Genomic DNA, 20,695 nt, shown 5'->3' with positions numbered 1-20,695 from the left:
ACAAATTGTGCGATTTAGCCACAGCTTTGGTCTTTAATCGTAAATTCTTTCAAAGGGGCACACATATTGCAGAATATGTAGCCAAGTGGAATGAGTTCAGAATTAGCATCTAAAACCCTGTAACTGTTTTAGTCCTTACCAGCCTGGCAAAGAAAGCATCAATGACAGACTCGAGAATGCCATGCGACCATTTTAATGTCCCTCTGTCAACAAAAATATTCTAATGATGACAAGTCACAGCTATAAATTTTAGATTTAATTTTTATAAATTATTTTTGTAGATAAAACTTTATAGAGCGACATATAGTCCAACCCCTAATATTAACTAACCACCACCCTAACAGCATGCTGTCTGCCCAGGCACAGCATATGTATTAGGAAAGCAAAAGAGCACTGCTGCCTAAGAAAGCTTGCCAAGCAAAGGGAGGTATTGTCTGCTTTGCATTTGCTTTCCTTATTACCCACACATACTGCAGAGCATACCCTCTGAATAGCAGTCTCCAGAAACCATAGTCAAAATAAAAACAATGCCTGGGAAAAGGCAAAACCTTTCACTTCAAAATGTATATGCAATATTTAACATGTCTTCTGATTCCAATTCATGATTTAGTAATAGCTGCATATAAGCCATAAATTGATATACATTTTCTCCTTGTTCTATGTAAATATCTGAATCTACAGAAAGCACTTTCAACCAGTACAGGCCCATTTATTCAGTTTTCAGTAGCTGCTGCTGCATCTTTGAAATGAAATAGATCTGTTGATACAAGTATAATTGGAAGTTAGATCAGAATGATCAAATGATCAAATTACTTAAATTAGACATATAATGAATTGCCTAAAGATGAAGAAACTGCTTGATTGGCAAAGGCTTACAGGAGACAGTAACCTTCAATCATTTCCTACCTCTGCAGTAAACACTGACTCATATTTTGAAGGATAGGTGATATAAAGGATAGTAATATCAAAGGTTGGTACAAATTAAATAATCATTAAAAGAAACAAGACTGATGGAGTTTTTGTTCAGAATAAGAAGATTCTGACAGATAGGAAGTCTAAATCATTTTGAGCATCCCAATGGAAAAAAAAAGAAGATAGAAGTGGTAAAAATATGGATTTCAGTGCCCAAAATGTACATAGATAATGAAAAGGCAAATTGTATGCACTGCATGTAGCCAGGGACTGTCAAACTGTGGGGACTTTTACCATTCCTACTGATTACTGAACACTGATCCTTGGGACACGAAATTCATCATCATGTTAAAAATAACCTAGTCCACGTAACAGGGAGATTTGGTCTATTTTCTTTTCGGTAATTACATACCAAAATGTCTAATAACTTGTACATGGTAAGCACTCCATTTATTCAGCAAGTATTTATTGCACATCCACTACAAGCTAAGCATTTAACAAAAATTAATAAATATTAATTTTACATAAGAATGAAGAAATGCTTTTCTTGAAAATTGAAGCAAAATAATATGAATCCATCAATTAACTATATAATTCAAATCAAAGCTTTGTCGCGGGGGTTGGTGGCGGGATGAATTGGGAGATTGGGATTGACATGTATACACTAATACATATAAAATAGATAACTAATAAAAAAGATTTAAAGAAAACTGTCTAAACTACTAAAATATAAACATATTTTTAAGTCAGAAATTTATTCATTTATTTACTCATTTATTCAACAAATATTTATTTAGTGTTTATTAGGTGCCAGATATTGTTCTAGGCCTGAAGAATATAACAATGAACAGAACAAAGTCGCTTTCTACATGTAGGATATATTGAAGTGGAGAAAACAGACAATTTAAAAAAATCAAGTATGTGATATAATGTCAGGATTCAGAAATAGAAGTGCTGATTTTGATAGGGTAGTCAGGGAAGGCTTCTCTGAAAAGGTCATATTTGAGTCATGCAAATATCTGATTTAAGAGCACTCCAGACAGAGGAAACAGTAAGGTGAAAAATCCTGGTGCCACAAGCATATTTGGTGTGTCCTCAGAACAGTAAAAAGTCCAGTGTGGTTGGAGCATGGAAAGGGCGGAGAAGACTGATAGGAAATGAAATTGAATATGTAGCCAAGGGCCGATCATGTAGGGCCTCACTCAACCACCGCGCCACCAGGGAAGCCCTATTTCACGTCTTTACTGGAGTATAATTGCTTTACAATGGTGTGTTAGTTTCTGCTGTATAACAAAGTGAATCAGCTATACGTATACATATATCCCCATATCCCCTCCCTCTTGCGTCTCCCTCCCACCCTCCCTATCCCACTTCTCTAGGTGGTCACAAAGCACCACCGAGCTGATCTCCCTGTGCAATGCGGCTGCTTCCCACATAAGCTCACTTTGTCCCAGCTTACCGTTTTTAAAGCATCACCCTGGCTATTCTGTGAACTGACTCTAGGGAGGCAGCGTAGAAACACAGAGAGCAGTTCAGAGGCTTGTTCATTTCCCTGGTGATTTGGAGTAGATGCACACTAATCTTTAGCTGTTTCCTAGCATCTTAGTGTCCTAACTCTGGATTAGCCTCTATTTCTTTTCTATGTGAGAGGAGAGAATTTTTAATTTGTATGTACTTTTACTAATTTTTCTATACTTTGTCATTCCAATTTATATACTGATAATTTTTCTCAGTACAATATTTTAAATCTCTTATGATCCAAGTTACTCTTTGATCTATATGAGTATGAATACAAAGCTAAAGTCACCCCAGTTCTTTCCAGATATAAATACATTTTAAATTATATTGTTACTTTTGATTAGAACTTTACATTTAAAAAGTATTTTTCATATTAGAAAAACCCCAAATTTAAGAACAGACCAGTTCACTTATTTAGGGCTAGCATGTTATCAGGGAAAATAGAGCTTAAACTCCAATTCATGTTCAGGGGCCCCCTGACTGATACAACATTTGGATGAGTAATGAAAGCATCCTGTATGGTTTGTTGGCCTTGGTCTCTTTGGTGCCTTGATATGAGTCTGATAATGATCTCAGCAAGCCCCAAGTCTGCCTGCCTGACAGCTGTCAAATCTCGGTAGATCATATGTGAGCTAGAAAGATATAGAATACATGCTATTCAGTGGCATAAACAGAAGTTATCATCCAATGACTTTAAATTGTAATCAACTATAGGCTGACTTATTTAAATAGAATTTATGTTTTTTATATGCTCATTCATAGTGTGGAACATAAATGTACTTATTTTGAAAAAAATAAAAGATAATATGTGATAATAAGAAATATTGTTTTGAATTCAAAGAAATTATAATTTAGGTTGCTTAAGATAGAAGACTGGCAACTTATGAAATGGATGGGTAGAATGGGTAAGGATAAATTAAATACCTAATATAGACTGTATGTAATATATAGTCACCATAAAGTTAAAAATGTTGCCAAATTTCAGATAATAACTTATGATAGCCCCAGTATTTGTTATAGTCAATAGCTTGTTGATTTTTCCTCTTAGAAAAGTTCAAAATAGTTTTTTTACAAAACATAATGTATTCCTGTAGTGGCCACATACTATTACTGAAAGAAAAGTCCACATTTGATTATGCAGCTTCAAAAGCCTTCTGAGATGAAGCCAAGAGCAGGACCATTTTGCATGGCCATGCTTAAGAATAGAAATGCGGATATCTTAATTAGAATAAAAAGAATAGCACCGTTAGAGAATAACTCTAGCACGAAAAAATAAATGAGAGCAAAAGAATTCAATGTGGCTTTATGCATGTTGCTACACATACATTTATCTAAAATCTATAAATTGAGTTTGTTTCTACTATGTTTGAGAGTACAAGTAGATTCATTTCTCATTTCATGTATATTGTCTCTGCATCTAAATACATCTTATAGACAATATATTAAAAACATGCTTTTCTACATTTTTATCAAGAATTTTGAACCTTCCCATGTTCTAAATAGAAAGCTTCTCTGCTAAATGGTAAGCTCCATGAATGGCAGGGGATATTTTCCTAAGTACTGTTGACTGAAAAAAAATACACAACCTGAAAGTTGAGAATTATGTTATTCGGTGGCCTTACCGAGGACTGTAGCCCAGAATAAGCCTCTCAGATAGCTCTGAGGAACTGTTCCAAAGAGGTAAGGGAGGAGCCAGGAAATATAGCAGCTTTTGCTGAAAAAACAAATAAACAAACAAACACATGTTGAACATCAAAAGATTATGGCTAATCACACACAGAAAATACCCCAGCCATCTCAAGTTAATGATTTTAGTGCCTTTTTATGTATGGGAAGATGCAAGTCTGGTCTCATTGAAATTATTCTTTTGATATGTGTCTTAACTATCTAGGGCCAGTATGTTCTTTTTCTCCACATTGAATTCCACTCAGGGAGCGCCAGTAGGGGCGGCTGCCGTGGCTGATAGCTTGATGATGGGCAACATTAGCTGTTTATTGGAATGGCAGGCAACATTCTTTGTTTACCGAAATGGCAGGTCATATTTTCTGTCCACAGTACTTAGATTGTGTACTTGGCTTAAATATTTGAAGAGAGAGAAAGCGATAAAAAAAATAGAGAAAAGTAAGGAAGAAGTGAAGGACAGAGATAACAAGGACTAGAAAAAATAGGAGTAGGAGTAAATGAACTTATTTTTAGCATTACTCAGTACGATGATATTCTTAGAATTTCCAAGAATGTGTAATATTTCTGGAAAATCATAAGCTAATGGTTTCTGTATTTTGAAAATTATATAAAGTTTAAAATTATTAAAATCTATAGGACAATGCCAAATATCTCATCTTTAAAATAGAATATACTGGAGATGTTATCTGTTAACAGTTTCTTTCTTAAGCAAAAAAAAAAAGGAAGAAAGAAAAAGAAAGAAACGTTAGTCTTGTACTTCCAAACACGGCAGAAAAAAACTCAATTTATAGATTTTAGATAAATATGCATGGCAAATAGTCTTTTTATCCAACTGATCAAAGCTTATTTGCAGTTGATTAATCAGGTGTGGGTGGAAAGGTAATATAGTGATGGCCAGCCTCGAATGGACTCTAGACCAATTTAATACAAGATGAAGAATGAACTCTTCATGAGCATGGGAAGCAACAGAACCTGCTATGCACCAAATAGCACATGAAGTTATTTTCATTTGTTCTCCACTCATACCCTCAGACAACCTTTAGAGGTAGGTATTATTATGAGCTAAGAGTTATTTTCCACATTTTATGAATCAGTCAACTAACTTGCAAAATTAAGAGTTTTAACTCAATGGCATATGATCCTGCAATCCCACTCCTGGGCATATATCCGGAGAAAACTATAATTCAAAAAGATACATGCACTCCAATGTTCATTGCAGCACTGTTTACAACAGCCAAGACATGGAAGCAACTTAAATGTCCATTGACAGAAGAATGGATAAAGAAGATGTAGTACATACATGCAATGGAATATTAGCCATAAGAAAAGAATGAAAGAATGTCACTTGCAGCAACATGGATGGACCTAAAGATTATCATACTAAGTGAAGTAAGTCAGAAAGAGAAAGACAAATACCATATATCACTTGTATACAGAATCTAAACTATGATACAAATGAACTTATTTACAAAACAGAAACAGACTCACAGACAGAGAACAGACTTGTGGTTGCCAAGCAGGGGAAGGAAGGGATGGATTGGGAGTTTGGGATTAGCAGATACAAACTATTATATAAGGTCCTACTGTATAGCACAAGGAACTATATTCAATATCCTATGATAAACCATAATGGAAAAGAATATGAAACAGAATGTATATATATGTATAACTGAATCATCTGCTATACAACAGAAATTAACACAATTATACTTCAACTATACTTCAATAAAATAAATTTTTTAAAAAAGATTTTAACTCAGGTCTGTTGTTCATTCAACAAGCATTTATTAGGTACAGCTAACCGGCTAAGACCCTAATAACAATATCCAAAGGTCCATGTTCTTTCCACTAAACTGTGGGGACATGTGACACAGGGCAGGATGGAGAGCAAGTGAGTAAAGCTACAGATGATGAAACAGCCAGCAACCTAGTAGAAGAAGCAGCAGCCCCAGGAAGGAAGTACTCTCAGATGACACAGAGCATGGCTGGAGCCCTGGAGAGTTAGGAATCACTGAGTAACTCACTGATTAGAAGGACATTAAGGAAACATTGAAAAATCAGACAGGAATCCTCATTCATCCATTCTTTCATTCAACAATTATATGTGGAATGTCATTATGTGCAAATCACTGAGCTAGGGGCCAGGGAGGGCAGGGGAGAATGCCAAGTTCATTGAGTAGAGGCTTTAACAGAGAAGAAGCTACAAAAATGGGGAAGATGGTAGGAAAATGAGGATGTGCTAGATAAACAGAAGTACTAGGTAATATGAATGTAAGGAAATAAAAGTATCAGGATTTTAGAACTGCCCACCCTAGACATCATCTTATTTGGTCAGCTTGTCCTCCAGTAACCTGCGGCCAGATACCCAGCAGCTAGAGAGCAAGAATGCCCAAACCAGAGTCCTGACTCCTGGTGCAAGTTTCCTTCAATGACCCGACCTGATTTGCAGAAGCCTCTAGGGCTCTGGGTTCCAAACAGGAGGCATATGTTGTCATTTCTAACATGAAACAGGAGACATGAGTTTTAGGGAAGAAGAAAGATGTTTTATCATGCACACAGAGGAGTCAACAGAGGGAAGAGAATAAGAAATGATATTGTTATAGAGGTAACTTCAGTGCAGTAAAGGATTTAGAAGTTCTCTTGCTACAAGTCACCATGGAAACCACCTGTTAAAATTCTACTCCTCCTTAAAGTTCTAGTTCAAGCATCATATTCTCCCTGAAACCTTTCAAGATCCTCCAGGTGGAAGTCATTGTTTCTCCTCAGTGCTCTCAAAACACATTGTTTATGCCAACTTTGATGACAGTTTTGTGGATACTTTTTTTTCTCATTTCACTGTGATCTCTGTTGCCAGCTGGGATCACATGGGCCATCTTGGTGTCTGTGATATTTAGCCCAGTACCTGGCACAAAGCAGATGCTCAACTACACGTATGGGGTTAGACTGAGTTCAGTGAGATCCGTGATCCGTGATAAATGAAAATGAATGTGCCTAGGAATAAAAGACAAACAAAAACACAAAAAAAGTGTGGCAGTAATAGTTGCAGACCTCCAAACACCTTTAACAAGAGGACCTTACTGAGAGTTCACAGCAGGGAGGTATTAACACATCCTGTAACTTTTTACCTTTTAAAGCTTAATATGTTTGAGAAACTCTAAAGCATTCTTATTTCAAGGCAAAATGTTCAAACACTTCTACTTAAAGTCCTTCATCGCAAGGGTTTCGGAATAGCTCACGTCTATTTCTGGCTGCAACACTGCCATACAGCCCTGTTTCAGAGCATCAAAACTCACTGGCAACACTGCAGGAAGTCAATGAAGAAAGCTGGCTTGGCCTGTAAACTAAAATGCCACCATGTGTTTGCAAGTTTAACATTTCAGTGGATGAACAAGTAAGATGAGGAGAAAGAGAGAGAGAGGGACGGAGATGATTCCCTTCATATAACAAACTCTACTTGAAAGTCATTTTTATATAGACATAAACAGTTGTTATTTACAAAGACACATTTTAGTCTACTGGAATTTCTCCATGCTCACATTATTTTTTTCAAATGTGGTTTAAACAATTTAGAAATAGATTATCTAGGTCTAAATCGATGCAAAAAATATTTACTAAGCTTGACATTTAAGCAAAATGTCAAATCTAATATTTTTAATCTTTAATTATATTTTGAAACTATCAAAAATATAACACATGTGCATCCACCACCTAGCTTTAACAAACATTTTACCATATTTATTATTATTATTATTTTGCGGTACGCGGGCCTCTCACTGTCGTGGCCTCCCCCGTTGCGGAGCACAGGCTCCAGACGGGCAGGCTCAGCGGCCATGGCCCACGGGCCCAGCCACTCCGCGGCATGTGGGATCTTCCCGGACCGGGGCACGAACCCGTGTCCCCTGCATCGGCAGGCGGACCCTCAACCACTGCGCCACCAGGGAAGCCCTACCATATTTATTTTTGATCTTTTCTTAGGAGACATAAGATTATGGATAAAGTTAAAGGCATCTTCCTTCCTTAATCGTATTTCCTAACTTCTCTTTCCAGGATTGGTATATAACATCCTTAGGAATATTTTAATCATATTTTTCATTATTCAAATAATGAAATTTATTATAGCATGTTATAATATGTATTAAATATTATTTTAAAAACAAATTTAAATTAAATTGACACTAAAATTAATAAGTGAAAGATAAAGGATGATGTAATCATAAAGGGAGATTATTTGATACAAGTTTTAATTATGAATGTATTTAGTTCATGCCAGCATAACTTAATCAACACTTTATTTTTATACTCAATTATAACAGCATAAACTTTTGTGGACATCAGTCTGGAAAAAAAAACATGTTACAAAAGCACCGAGAATTAATTTCATGAGGAAACGCTGCAAGTATACAAAGGTCACCTTATTTTCCTACCTTTATATCATAAGATCAATAAAACTGACTGAAACTTGTTGGATAGATATTTTATTGTTCCCATTTATCACCCATCATTTATACACACACACACACACACACACACACACACACACACACACACACACACACACACACACACACTCTTACTCACTTATTGCTCTTAGCTCCCTGAGAGCCAAGGAGTAAAGGAAAACACATCAGGTCTTAAGGTGACATTACCTAATAAAAGGAGATATGCCGTACCATCAAGTAACACTACCTTTTTTCTTTGAAAAGAATTATCATGAGTGTCCTTATAGGAAACTAAATAAAAATTAAACAGACAAATGAAAACCACCTGAACAATGTAATGGACAGTGTTTTCAAACTAGCAATTTTACCACAATGCAGAGTTATTTTTCATCTACTGTTTCTTATATCTCATGGATAAAATCCAAGGGCATGATATGAAATTGCAGCTTTCTGGAAAATCTAGACTGTAATGATGTTCATGCATATTTACCCCTGAAAGTCCTTTGGCAAAGGAAAGCATACCAGCGGGCCAGTTTGTAAAATATAAACATGAAGCCACCCCACTGGCTGCAGTGGGTGTGGCAATCCCACAGCTGGTCCTAAAGGAAGGTGCTAAAACACTCAACATGGATTGTGACCGAAAGGAGTGAGTAGGAATTCAGTCTATCACGTTATTCAAATGCGATTTTTTTCATTATATTGTTTGTCCTTCCAACTTTTTATTCTGGGGTTTTCATGCTTTCTGACTCTGTTGCGTACTAAGACCCATCTAGTCAGAGCAACCATGCTTCTTAGTAATCAGAGAGTCACCCTGGGTTATTGAATATGTTTTCAAGCTTAATGAGGAAAAGCATACACATGATGCTAATGAGGGATTTTTGCTTCAAGATACTTTTTAAAATGTATATGAGTAAGAAGAATTGTTTACTCCGATTATTTTAGGATGTAAATGCAGCTGCTTCAAAAACGAAAAAATAATCCTGAGAAAAATGCAACTGTGATACATGAAAATGGATCACGGGCTCAATCCTGCTTCAACTACATCCTGTATACTGAAGGGGGCGTGGGAGCACTCGAGGCCTCGGAGGGAGCCTTGTTTGCTCTCTAAAGCAGCGGCACTGGGGCTTCCCTGGTGGCGCAGTGGTTGAGAGTCCACCTGCCGATGCAGGGGACGCGGGTTCGTGCCCCGGTCCGGGAAGATCCCACGTGCCGCGGAGCGGCTGGACCCGTGAGCCATGGCCACTGAGCCTGCGCGTCCGGAGCCTGTGCTCCACAACGGGAGAGGCCACAACAGTGAGAGGCCCGCGTACCGGAAAAAAAAGAAAAAAAAAAAAAAATCCAAGGAATGATTCTCTAAACCACAATTAAGGGTGCTTACATGATATCTACATCATGATAGAACCCTGTTTGCCTCTGTCCCAGGAGCAAAGAAAGAAAATTCTTCCTACCAGGAGAGGGGGAAAAAAATGCCTTCCTGAATCCCACATGCAGCTGCCACCCTGAGACCGGCTGCTCTTCTCTTAAGTTTCCGATTTGGAACAGAACACAGGTCAGGAAAAAAAAAGGAGGAAAGGATAGAGCAGGAAATGCATAGGGTTGACATTTTTTTCCTTAGTGCTTGGCTACAATATGCCTTAAGTATCAAGCCACTAAGCCCTATGGATTCTTCCTTCGAGTGACTGCCTCACTCTTGAGCTTCCTTTGTTAGTCCCTCTAGCTGACGGCAATAGCCTGGTGACCAGTCCGCCGGCCCACACTCCACTACCAGCTAATCTTCCTAAAGCACCCCTTTCATCACGGTGACCTTCTCATCACCCTGTGTTCAGAAAGCTTTCTGGACTCCCCACCAACTAGAAGATAAAGGCCACTCTTTGGACTGGAATTGAGGCCCTTTATAATCTGTCTACAGAATGCTGGACTCGGCCACTTTTATTGGGAAGAGTTCATTTCAATCAGACTGATCTATTCCTGTTCCCGAGCACCCGGTGCACTGTCTGCCTCCACACATTTCCCCATGTCGTTTCTTCCATCACATTTCTGTTAAATCCTACCCATCTTTTGAGATAGTTCAGTTTCCATGGTTTCCCCCCTACCTTGTGAGCATTAAACCTGGGAGTCATGTGGAAGTTGGAGCTAAGTGCCTGGCACTGGGGGCCCCTCCAGACTTTCATCTCCTTTCTCACTACTCCATCTTGGTTTTACTTGATGAATCAGTCCTTCTGACTTCTCCACTATTGATGTTTTTCAATCAGTGCATTTAATCACCTGTTCCTGTCACCTGAAACCACACACATATCACCTGAAGCATGTGGAGGAATACGTGTCACTGAAGCATGTACATTAAACAAGAATATTAAACTCTTTATAATGGAATAAAAGAGAAAGAGAAAAAGGGTGTGGCTGAGATTTGTCAGTAGGCTGTGCAAGCTATCTGCCTTAGAAAGAGCTAAGGAACTTGCTTAAAATGTTGATTTCTGAGTCCCATCCTAGATGTATTGCATCAGAATTTCTCATGGCGAATCTTACACTAAATTTGGAAAATCTCTTAGTCTTAGAGGGTAAGAAAGAGTATTTACTATGATTACAACTCATCACAGCTGCACATCAGAATCACATTTTGTAGCATTTTTGACAACTGCAGTTACCTTGACCTCATACCAGACCTCCTAAGTGAGAATCTTTGTGTTGGCACCCAAGGTCAAAATATCCCACAAGAGGTTTTGCTCTGCATCCAGGATTGGAAACCACTAAGCCAAAAGTTAATGATGACCAATATTTATTAGGTAATTACAACTTCTAGAAATAGTGTTAAGCAGTTTATGTACATTTATAAACGATTTTCATAGGTTTGGAGAAGTTAAATAACTAGTCCAATGCCATACAGCTAGTAAGTGAACAAGCCTCATTTAAACACAGGTCTATTTGATACAAAACTCCAAACTCTAATCTCATTCCCATCTACCTTTATTATTTTAGACATTATTTTAATACATGGACGTCAGTCTCTTTCCCTGGAATCGTTCCTCCTGTTAAATATGTGATTCTGGTTTTGAAAGTTCTGACATCACCTAGGGGAAGGGTTCCTCAGCTTAGTTTCCCTTCGTTCACACACCCATTGACTGGCTATCTGCAGTTCTAGACATTTTCTCAATCCTTTCCATCTAATAAGCTAATGTCTATGCTTTAATCCTTATAAAAAGATAGATATTAATAGCAACTGAACTTTCTCCATGTACAAGAGAAGCCTGGTCCCCCCTCACTGTAATCCTAGGTTACACGTCTGGAGAAGGACATTGCTCCTTCCTCCTAGGTTTTGAAACAAAAAGGATTGCCGTTCTCAAATTTAAAAAAAAAACAAAAAACTATTGGCCCGAGCTTACATATGTCACTTGAGTAACAATATGGTAGACTTCCTCACCTTACCTCTCAGTCAACACTCTTCCACCCTTTGTATAGAGGGTTTAACTTTTCAATGAATTTTCACATCTCTTATTTTTTTCCCCACAACTCAGTCGTTCCTGAAAATTGTAGCTTCTTTACAGGTAAAATACTTATAATCAAATTCCATCAAAAGGAGTGACATGAAAATTAATGAGTAAATGGATTTAAAGTATCACAGGAGTCTTGAGTGAAAGGGTACACACTGCTTTTACTGTTACTACTATAATGCAGCTCACCCATGACAGTTCTGACCGAGAACACTGACAGCAGCTCTGACCTCATTTACTGGCCAGGTCAGAAGGGGTCTGCAGCGTAACCTTAGAGACAGACAAGCTCCAGGGAAACAAACCAATCAAGGTCCAAAACAACCCCGAAACCACGGTCACTGTCATGCAACTGAGTGCTTTAAAACTGATTAGGAATGTTGTATGGTCAAAATTCTGAATGGACATCAGATCAAGAACCTTGGGAGAGGAATAAGTGACAGACATGTTTAATAGATGAAACAAAATCTAGTGAAATTAGAGGGCAGCCACAAACCAGACACATGAATAAGTAATTTGCTACCTGGAAGCGTTTGCATCCTCACACTCTGGTGGATGACAAGACATTCTTAAATACACGGGAAAGGCTTATTTAACTCATTTCAGAACATTCTTGGAAGACGCATTTCAAGAGAGGCAGGGAATTGAATTAATGTCAAATCCCCCAAAATATTCATGAAATAATTATAAATGTATGTGAGTTTTACTTCCTATAATTTAGATTCTTCGCTCCATCAAGTGGTCTTTTAAACTTATTGGATATTTCTCTTCTTTCTTACAATTCAGAGAGCTAATGTTTTCAGTCAATGTTAATTTTCTCTGAAGGATTTTCAGAGGGGAGTATTTCCACATAGAGACCCCTGAAATTATTATTTTCAAGTAGGGCTGATTCTTTTTCTTTGTAGCCTAGAAGAAAAGAGATCTATGTAATCGCAGTGTCAAAGTGTCAAAAGACTGAGATAGGTTGAAAAAAAGATGAAAAGAAAAGAAAACACAAAAATCCTTAAAGGCATCCATGCAGTTCTCAGCCTTACAAATCCTTGGCTCACATAAAATACTTGTGACATGCTGTAATTAACTAGTTACTCCTCTCAGAATGAATAATAATGCAATTATTTGCCAAAAGCAGGGAAGAAGGGATAGTTTCTGTTTTTAAAAATGTTCGCCTTTCATTTCTGTAGAAAGCAAAACCCTGGATTACATAAGTTTACATAAGCTGTGAAAGCACAGAGTGACCTGCACTCTCACTATTACACTATATGATAATTCTGTCACCTTTTTATCAGAGCCTTATACTTTTCAGTGGTTTGAAACAGTACTAAACTGACAAGTCAGGACTGCATTCAAATTGTATTGGTTCTTAAAAACAGCACCCAAATACCACAGAATGTAAGTAGTAACCTGGCTGGTGAAAACATCTTTTTGTAATTGGACTTCCATGCCATTCAGGAGGCTAAGGGCTAGCGAGGGCTCTGTTTCCTTTGTCTGTGCAGACACAAATAAAAGGAGGAAGGTGAACCTTAGTTCTTCAAGGTCCTTCTCCTTCCTTAGAGATTCCATGTGCCAAATAACACAAAGTTAGGTGAGAGTTTATCTGAATATATCACTGTTAATATTATCATTAACACATAGGAGGAGGTTCTCTCTCCTATGTGTTAATGTCTAGACAATGACTGTTTTCTTTAAATTTTTCCAACTCCATCCTGCCACAATTTCAGTAATTCATTCAGCAAGCATTTATTAAAGCCTTGCTATGATGCACTGTACTAGGTACCAGGAGTTCAAAGGTAAAAAAGACACATTGCCCTTGAGAAGGTTGCAGAAAAGTAAAAATATGAACTAGAGAACAGGCACATTAACAATGGAGTAAATACCACCAGGGAGCCCCCCTCTCCACACACACATACACAAATTCATCCACTGATATAAAGACACAAAACCCTGCTGCCCCATGAATATGAACTTCCAAAACTTTTTAAAAAGTTTTGAAGCAGAGACTTGGATTTTGTGCTAAAACATAACAATTTTGTAATTTCAGTAGAGTCAGTTGTAATGTGTTTTGTATGTGTGTCTGTCTGTGTGTGTTTTTATGTGGAGCCAACTTTATATAGAGTTTCATTAAGGATAAAATGTTGTGAACAATTGATGCCTTAAATAAACAGATTAACATGTATCAGTTATTCATTCTAATACCAAGTGTCAGTTCAGAATTTTTAAAAACTAATATTCTCTGGGGGATTCCCTGGTGGCGCAGTGGTTGAGAGTCCGCCTGCCGATGCAGGGGACACGGGTTCGTGCCCCGGTCCGGGAAGATCCCACGTGCCGCGGAGCGGCTGGGCCCGTGAGCCATGGCCGCTGAGTCGGCGCGTCCGGAGCCTGTGCTCCGCAATGGGAGAGGCCACAACAGTGAGAGGCCCGTATACCGCAAAAAAAACCAAAAAAAACTAATATTCTCTGATATATCCTCATGACCCTATGATACTAAAAAGCCTGGATCACTTGTTTGGGAAGACAGAGACTGAGTCAATGTTATTTAAATTCATAAAATCATGATAAATATTCCAAAAGTAGACACAGCCTTGTTTTTTCAAGCCCTATTCATCCAAAGCATTCGTTTAATTAGTTAATAGTAGGCATTTGGATCTTTCTTGTTTTTCATTGTACTGAACAGTATGTAGAACAGTGCAGGCTTTGGCATCAGACTACCTATATTCGAAATTAGGTTCTTCTGCATACAAGCTGTGTGACTTCTCCAAGCCTACATATTTTTATCTGTAAGATGGAGATGGTAAAAGTAACTACCTCACAGAGATAGAAGGATGAAAGGAGTAATAACATATAAAGCACATAACACTAGGACAGGCACTATCATTAAATAAGTTAGTATTATTATCATTATCCTCAAATTCAATTGAATATTCATTTGATCTCAATGAGGACACTTAATATTTGCCAAGAAAATTATTTAGCTACCCTATGTCTATTTCTATGGCAGCAGAGTGATGAGAATTTATATTAATTTTATCCTTTCTTTAAAAATATAAAATCATGCTTCTGTATTCATTCGTTTCATTTATGTATGTATTGAAACCACAGTTATTGAAAGTTTAGTGTGTGAAAGGTATTGGGCGGGACAGGGAACACAAAGATGATTTAGCCACTACTGATAAAAGTCAAGATAGACTTACAGTTTGAGACCATGGTCCTGAAATCTTGCATGGTTTTCTAATGAATTAAGCCTAATAAACTTAGGTACAAAAAAATATATAGTAAGTAATGATCATATAATCAGAGTTCATTGGTCTTTCATAAACGTAGAAATGGTAGGTCTTTGTAAGCCAGTCCCAACGTTTCCCTTTCCCTAAGCTACATAGTTTTAAAGCCATTTCAGCAATCAATGAAGCTTTTTCCACTTATTCAAAGAAAGAAAAATATTCTTCACAGACTTCCAATTTCCAATTGTTGCTGAAATTCATGAGCAAATTTATTTATTTATTTATTTATTTTTATTTTTTGTGGTATGCGGGCCTCCCTCTGCTGTGGCCTCTCCCGTTGCAGAGCACTGGCTCCGGACGCGCAGGCTCAGCGGCCATGGCTCACGGGCCCAGCCGCTCCGCGGCCTCTCCCGTTGCGGGGCACAGGCTCCGGACGCGCAGGCCCAGCGGCCATGGCTCACGGGCCCAGCCGCTCCGCGGCATGTGGGATCCTCCCAGACCGGGGCGCGAACCCAGTTCCCCTGCATCGGCAGGCGGACGCGCAACCACTGCGCCACCAGGGAAGCCCTGAGCAAATTTATTATACTCATGCATTTATTTAATATATACAAGGCCCAAAGAGGAGGGAGGAAGGAGGAGGTATGATAACACTTATATAGTAGAGAAAAAGATAATTATAACCCATGCTTTCCTAAAGCTTATAGCCCAGCAAAACTCCATCTTACTTTCACCTAAAAGAATCTAGGTCCTCCTTTTGAGATGAGAATAGAAATGCCAAATATCTACACTTTTATCTTAGGCATTTCCTGAAGGGCTTTATTTGAGGCAGTAAGAATGAGGAATTTCCAAAGGGGAAACAAACCTTGAAAGGAGATCCCTGAATGAGCAATGATAGAAAAGGAAAGGGAAGAAGATGTCGGCATCAAAATGTCTGTGGGACTAAGATCAGATCAGTCAAACTGAAAAAAAAAAAAAAAAAAAAGCCAATTGGAAAAGGAAGATCTTGTAAGATATCCTGAACAATTGTTTAATTTGGCGCTATGGCTTAATTAAGTGAATTCTTCACTGAAACGTTGAATCTGGCCAGTTCAATTCAATCAAATTTTCTCTTTCCACCTCTATCCTCATTTCACCATTTTGTTATGATTATCAAATGGATTTCTGAATTGCCAGTCATTTTTTGTCAAGATTATATATGGTGTACATCCCTGAATTTCTTTGTATTCAATGTGGAGAAAGCTGAAAACCCCTTGATATCTTACATAGTCTACTCCAGATGGACAGAGGTTCTCACATACCTTCCTCTCTGTTCTGCGGCTGCTAACAGGTAATTATTTCAGTGTCTTTCAAGGAGATAGTCTCTAGAGTCTAACACAACAACAGTCAAAACCTAAACTGTCTTCAACATAAATGAAACTATCTTTTTAAAAATACAAAAAAGTCAGTCCCTTCCCCTCTTTATTTACTACAAATGGTTAAGGAGAACAAGCCTGAGCTACAAGTCACTTCTCCAAATCCTTTATGAAAAGGACCCAAAGCTCTTTGAACATGTAGGAGCTCCTGATCTCAGCTTTTTCAGATGCCAAGAATCAGCCAAGGAAGCAATGTCGCGAACCCAGTAGCACCATAACGGCCAAGGTAGGAACACCACTCTCAATGACGTAAGCGTGTAGAGATGGTTACCATCTGTCTTATTTGTATCTAAATAAGTGAAATATTAAAAATAACTAAGTGTTCCTAAAGCAATTCTCTTACCAAAAAAATATTAAATGAATTAGTACGGTATCTGCCAGCACTTTTAACAGAGATCTAGGTAATTCTGATACAGATGGTTTAAAGACTACACTCTGAGAAGCACTGGTGTGTAGACAAACCCTCTCTCACTCAGTCAACAAACCGATCAAGCAGTGATTCCTAGGAAGGGAGTCTGGTGCCAGGCTGACTGCCTAAGAATACATAATCCTAGGCTTTTCCCCTAGACTTACGGAGGCCCAGAAACCTGCTTATAAATAACTATGTTTAAATTTTTCCGGGAAACATACACAGCCTGCAGTAAGAGGAAAGGGGTTGTATTTTACTTTAACACATCTGTGGGGGGTCCTTGTTCCACAATTTACTAGAGCTCTGACATTATGTAATATCATTGGACTGAAAAACGGCTGTTTCGAAGATTAAAGAAAGCAATGCATGCTTAGAACCCAGCATGTAGTCAGCTGCTTATTTTTGTTATCACTATATCCTATGCTCAGCTCCAAGTAGATATACAAAACTAAAATGTGTGATTCATCACTTGAAGAAGCATATCATCTATTTAGAAAAGTAATATAAATATTAATAAAAATTTTAAATGGGTTTATATTCTAAGGCACTAACATATTTGCACACATAAACACGATATTCTGAGTGACAAAGTAGATTGTAAAATACAGAGAATTATAAGGACATAGGAAAAATCATAAGAAGCTTGCTTTAAATGTCTAATTCTCTTAATTCAGGTGACCTAATTTTTATTAATTCACCAAATTTTTATTTCTATTAATAAAAATATTAAAATCATGAGCGATAATCAACTTATAATTATTTAAAACTGAAAATAGAAAGAGTAATATGTATCTGGGAAAGGGCTCCATGGGATAGACTTCAAGGGGCCCATGAAACCCCTAAAATATTATGCAGAGTTGTTTATATGAGTATAGGTATTTCTGAGGAGAGATCCATACCTTGTACTTCATTCTCAAAGGGTTTGGTGATCTCCTCAAAATGTTAAGGACCACTGAAGATTCCTGTTTAGCACATCTTATGTGTATCCTCATATATGCTGAAGAAAGTTAACTCCTGATTGTATTTCAAATAATCTCCGTGTGTACTTTCTCTTATATGTCCTCTGAATTATTTTCCTCAAGCTTTCACAATTCAAATATCCTGAGAAAAGAAGTAACACAGCAAGATTTCATTTAAGGAAATTGTAAAGCAGAGTTTCATGACTACTTCAGCTTATTCAAATTCTGCAGGCATCAGCACAGAAGTTTATGTACATGTTTTAAAAGTTCCAGTGGCAGAGATTAACTGATGATTATTTTCTGAGTTTTCCCTTTTTATTTTTATCCATTGCTCAGTCTTTTGAATTATTTTTGATTTGTTCTATGTTTCTTTTCATCTCAGGTAGAAGAGTGAAGGAACTTCCCCTGGAAGGATAAAATTCAATTTTGCCAACTTGCATTTTGCCAACCTAGCAATTCTCCCACTTCGTGTTTTATTTATAATGTGGTAACAACACTATTGATGTTACACATTTTTATTTCTCTCTTCCTTTAGGTGTGTGTGCAACATTGACTGTTCTCAAACCAACTTCAATCCCCTCTGTGCTTCTGATGGGAAATCTTATGATAATGCATGTCAAATCAAAGAAGCATCATGTCAGAAACAGGAGAAAATTGAAGTCATGTCGTTGGGTCGATGTCAAGGTAATGTTCACACCAAAATTCATTTTAAAGAATTTCTTTAGTCTTTGTGTAGAAATGAAAAGTGGAGATAACTCCTTATTAGGCAGCAGCTTCATTTTTGAAAGACAATTCTGACTTACAATGGGCAGTAAATTTTACTGCAGCAATTGTGGTGATTATAGGAGTTTGAGGGCCTATTGGCAACAGTCCATATTTTTTTCTATATAATGGGACTGTATCTTCACAGTGTCATCAACCCAGAGGCCAATATTCAGAAGATAGCAGATATACTCCTTGCACAGGGAAAAAAGAAAGTGAAAATCATTTTTAGCAAAGAATCTAAAGATTATTAGACAACCTTGAAATCAAAAGCAAATCACACCACTTTTAGGTATTGACTCAACAGAAATATTTCAAGTACATTTTTATAAGCAGTATGTACTGGAACGTTCTATTTTGTTTCTTGTTCAGAAACAAACATATTTCGTTTTTGATTGGTTATTCTTTTACCCAACTTATCTCAGTTATAACTGTGAACCTTCTCCTTGCCCTGAACCTTAGAAAGCCTATATCCTTCTTTTTTTTATATATCCTTCTATTATTCACTCTCAAACAGAAATTGACCTTGTAAATCTGCTTTGTATAAAGACTGCTTAGAAATATAGTTGAAAATTCCTTAATTGTAGTGAAGATACTGTTAGAAGGATATCTAGGAAACAGTTAATCTTTATTGTTAATTTTTTAACACAGATAACACAACTACAGCTACTAAATCTGAAGATGGGCATTATGCAAGAACAGATTATACAGGTACGTAATATTTTCTACTACAAAATATAAGCACTGCTATTAAAGAGTTCTGGGGAACCACTGTTTACCATTGATCCTAAGCTGATCTTGCAAGACTTCTGACATGTGCTAATCTTCTCTTGCTTAGTTCAAATTTTCAATAGACAAGACTGAATTTTTGTCGAAGCAAATAAGACACTTTTTTTTGCCACAGTTAAAGCAATTGTCAAAAATGTCAGTAAGATATAATTAACTTGTTTTGACAGTGCAAACGGTACAAACGACAAAACATTTATCAAATTAATGGGCATCAATGGAAATTAATGCAATTTTTGGCAGTATATTATAATTAATGCAAATGTTCTTGTTTGAATTTTTATAAAAGTCAACAATAAAAAAGTTTAGAAAGAAAGGACATCTATAAATAGTAATACAAGCTGTCTATTTTGATGCAAAGTTAAAAAGGTATAGGTAATTTATTTTAAAAAATAATAAAATTCTTTATTTAGAAACTAAAATGCAAAATTATAGAGTAAAATTATACTCTGACACATGCAAAATTATAAAGCATTTAATGTAGACATGTAAATCTTATTTAGCAATTACAGAATATTATTTTGAGGAATATTTTTACCTAATATAGTTTTCCTGAGTGAGAAATAACTTATGGGTATTCAAATACGATTTTAACAGATTCTTAAATTTCATAGAAATTTAGGATAAAAAATATAATAAAAATTATTGAGGTTGATAATGATAGGCAGTTTCTTTTTTAAAAAAAGCAGTTTTCCATTTAGCTATTAAACATTTATAACTAGATTTATGGCTAATATTCAATCAAAAAATGCTTATCTTTTGAAGTATGGACTACTATTCACTTGTTTGAAATTGTACTTCCTTTAACACTATTTCTGCCATTATATTTATATACATGATAAATCTTGATGAAACTTTTTAAAGTTGGTCAATCAGATGTTTTACTCATAGATACCTCAAACATTTCAGAATTTGGAAATAACAAAAGGATTCTTTTTTTTAATTTTCCATTTTTATCTTAATGATTTTCAACAATGTAAATAAAATTTTCATGTGCTAGAAGTCTAGAGTTATCATGGACGATGATACATGAAAAAAACATTAGTTCTACGTAGATATTGTATAGTTGTTCCCAAAGTGTCCAGGAGAGATATTAATAGGTGTTCCTTGAAAAG

General features: G+C 36.8%; 1 protein-coding gene across 1 annotated transcript in view; it reads left to right on the top strand.

The window, feature by feature from the left end:
• TMEFF2 (transmembrane protein with EGF like and two follistatin like domains 2) overlaps positions 1–20,695 on the top strand; it is a 251,212-nt gene that overhangs the window by 181,559 nt on the left and 48,958 nt on the right. Inside the window, exons 6-7 of the mRNA XM_007101996.3 lie at positions 18,568–18,716; positions 19,446–19,505. Of these exons, the coding sequence (XP_007102058.1) occupies positions 18,568–18,716; positions 19,446–19,505 (209 nt within the window). The remainder of the gene's footprint in view (positions 1–18,567; positions 18,717–19,445; positions 19,506–20,695) is intronic.

The sequence above is a fragment of the Physeter macrocephalus genome, chromosome 2 (assembly GCF_002837175.3).
Source record: "Physeter macrocephalus isolate SW-GA chromosome 2, ASM283717v5, whole genome shotgun sequence".
Classification (NCBI taxonomy): Eukaryota; Metazoa; Chordata; class Mammalia; order Artiodactyla; family Physeteridae; genus Physeter; species Physeter macrocephalus.
This window is presented reverse-complemented; position numbering and strand designations above follow the sequence as displayed.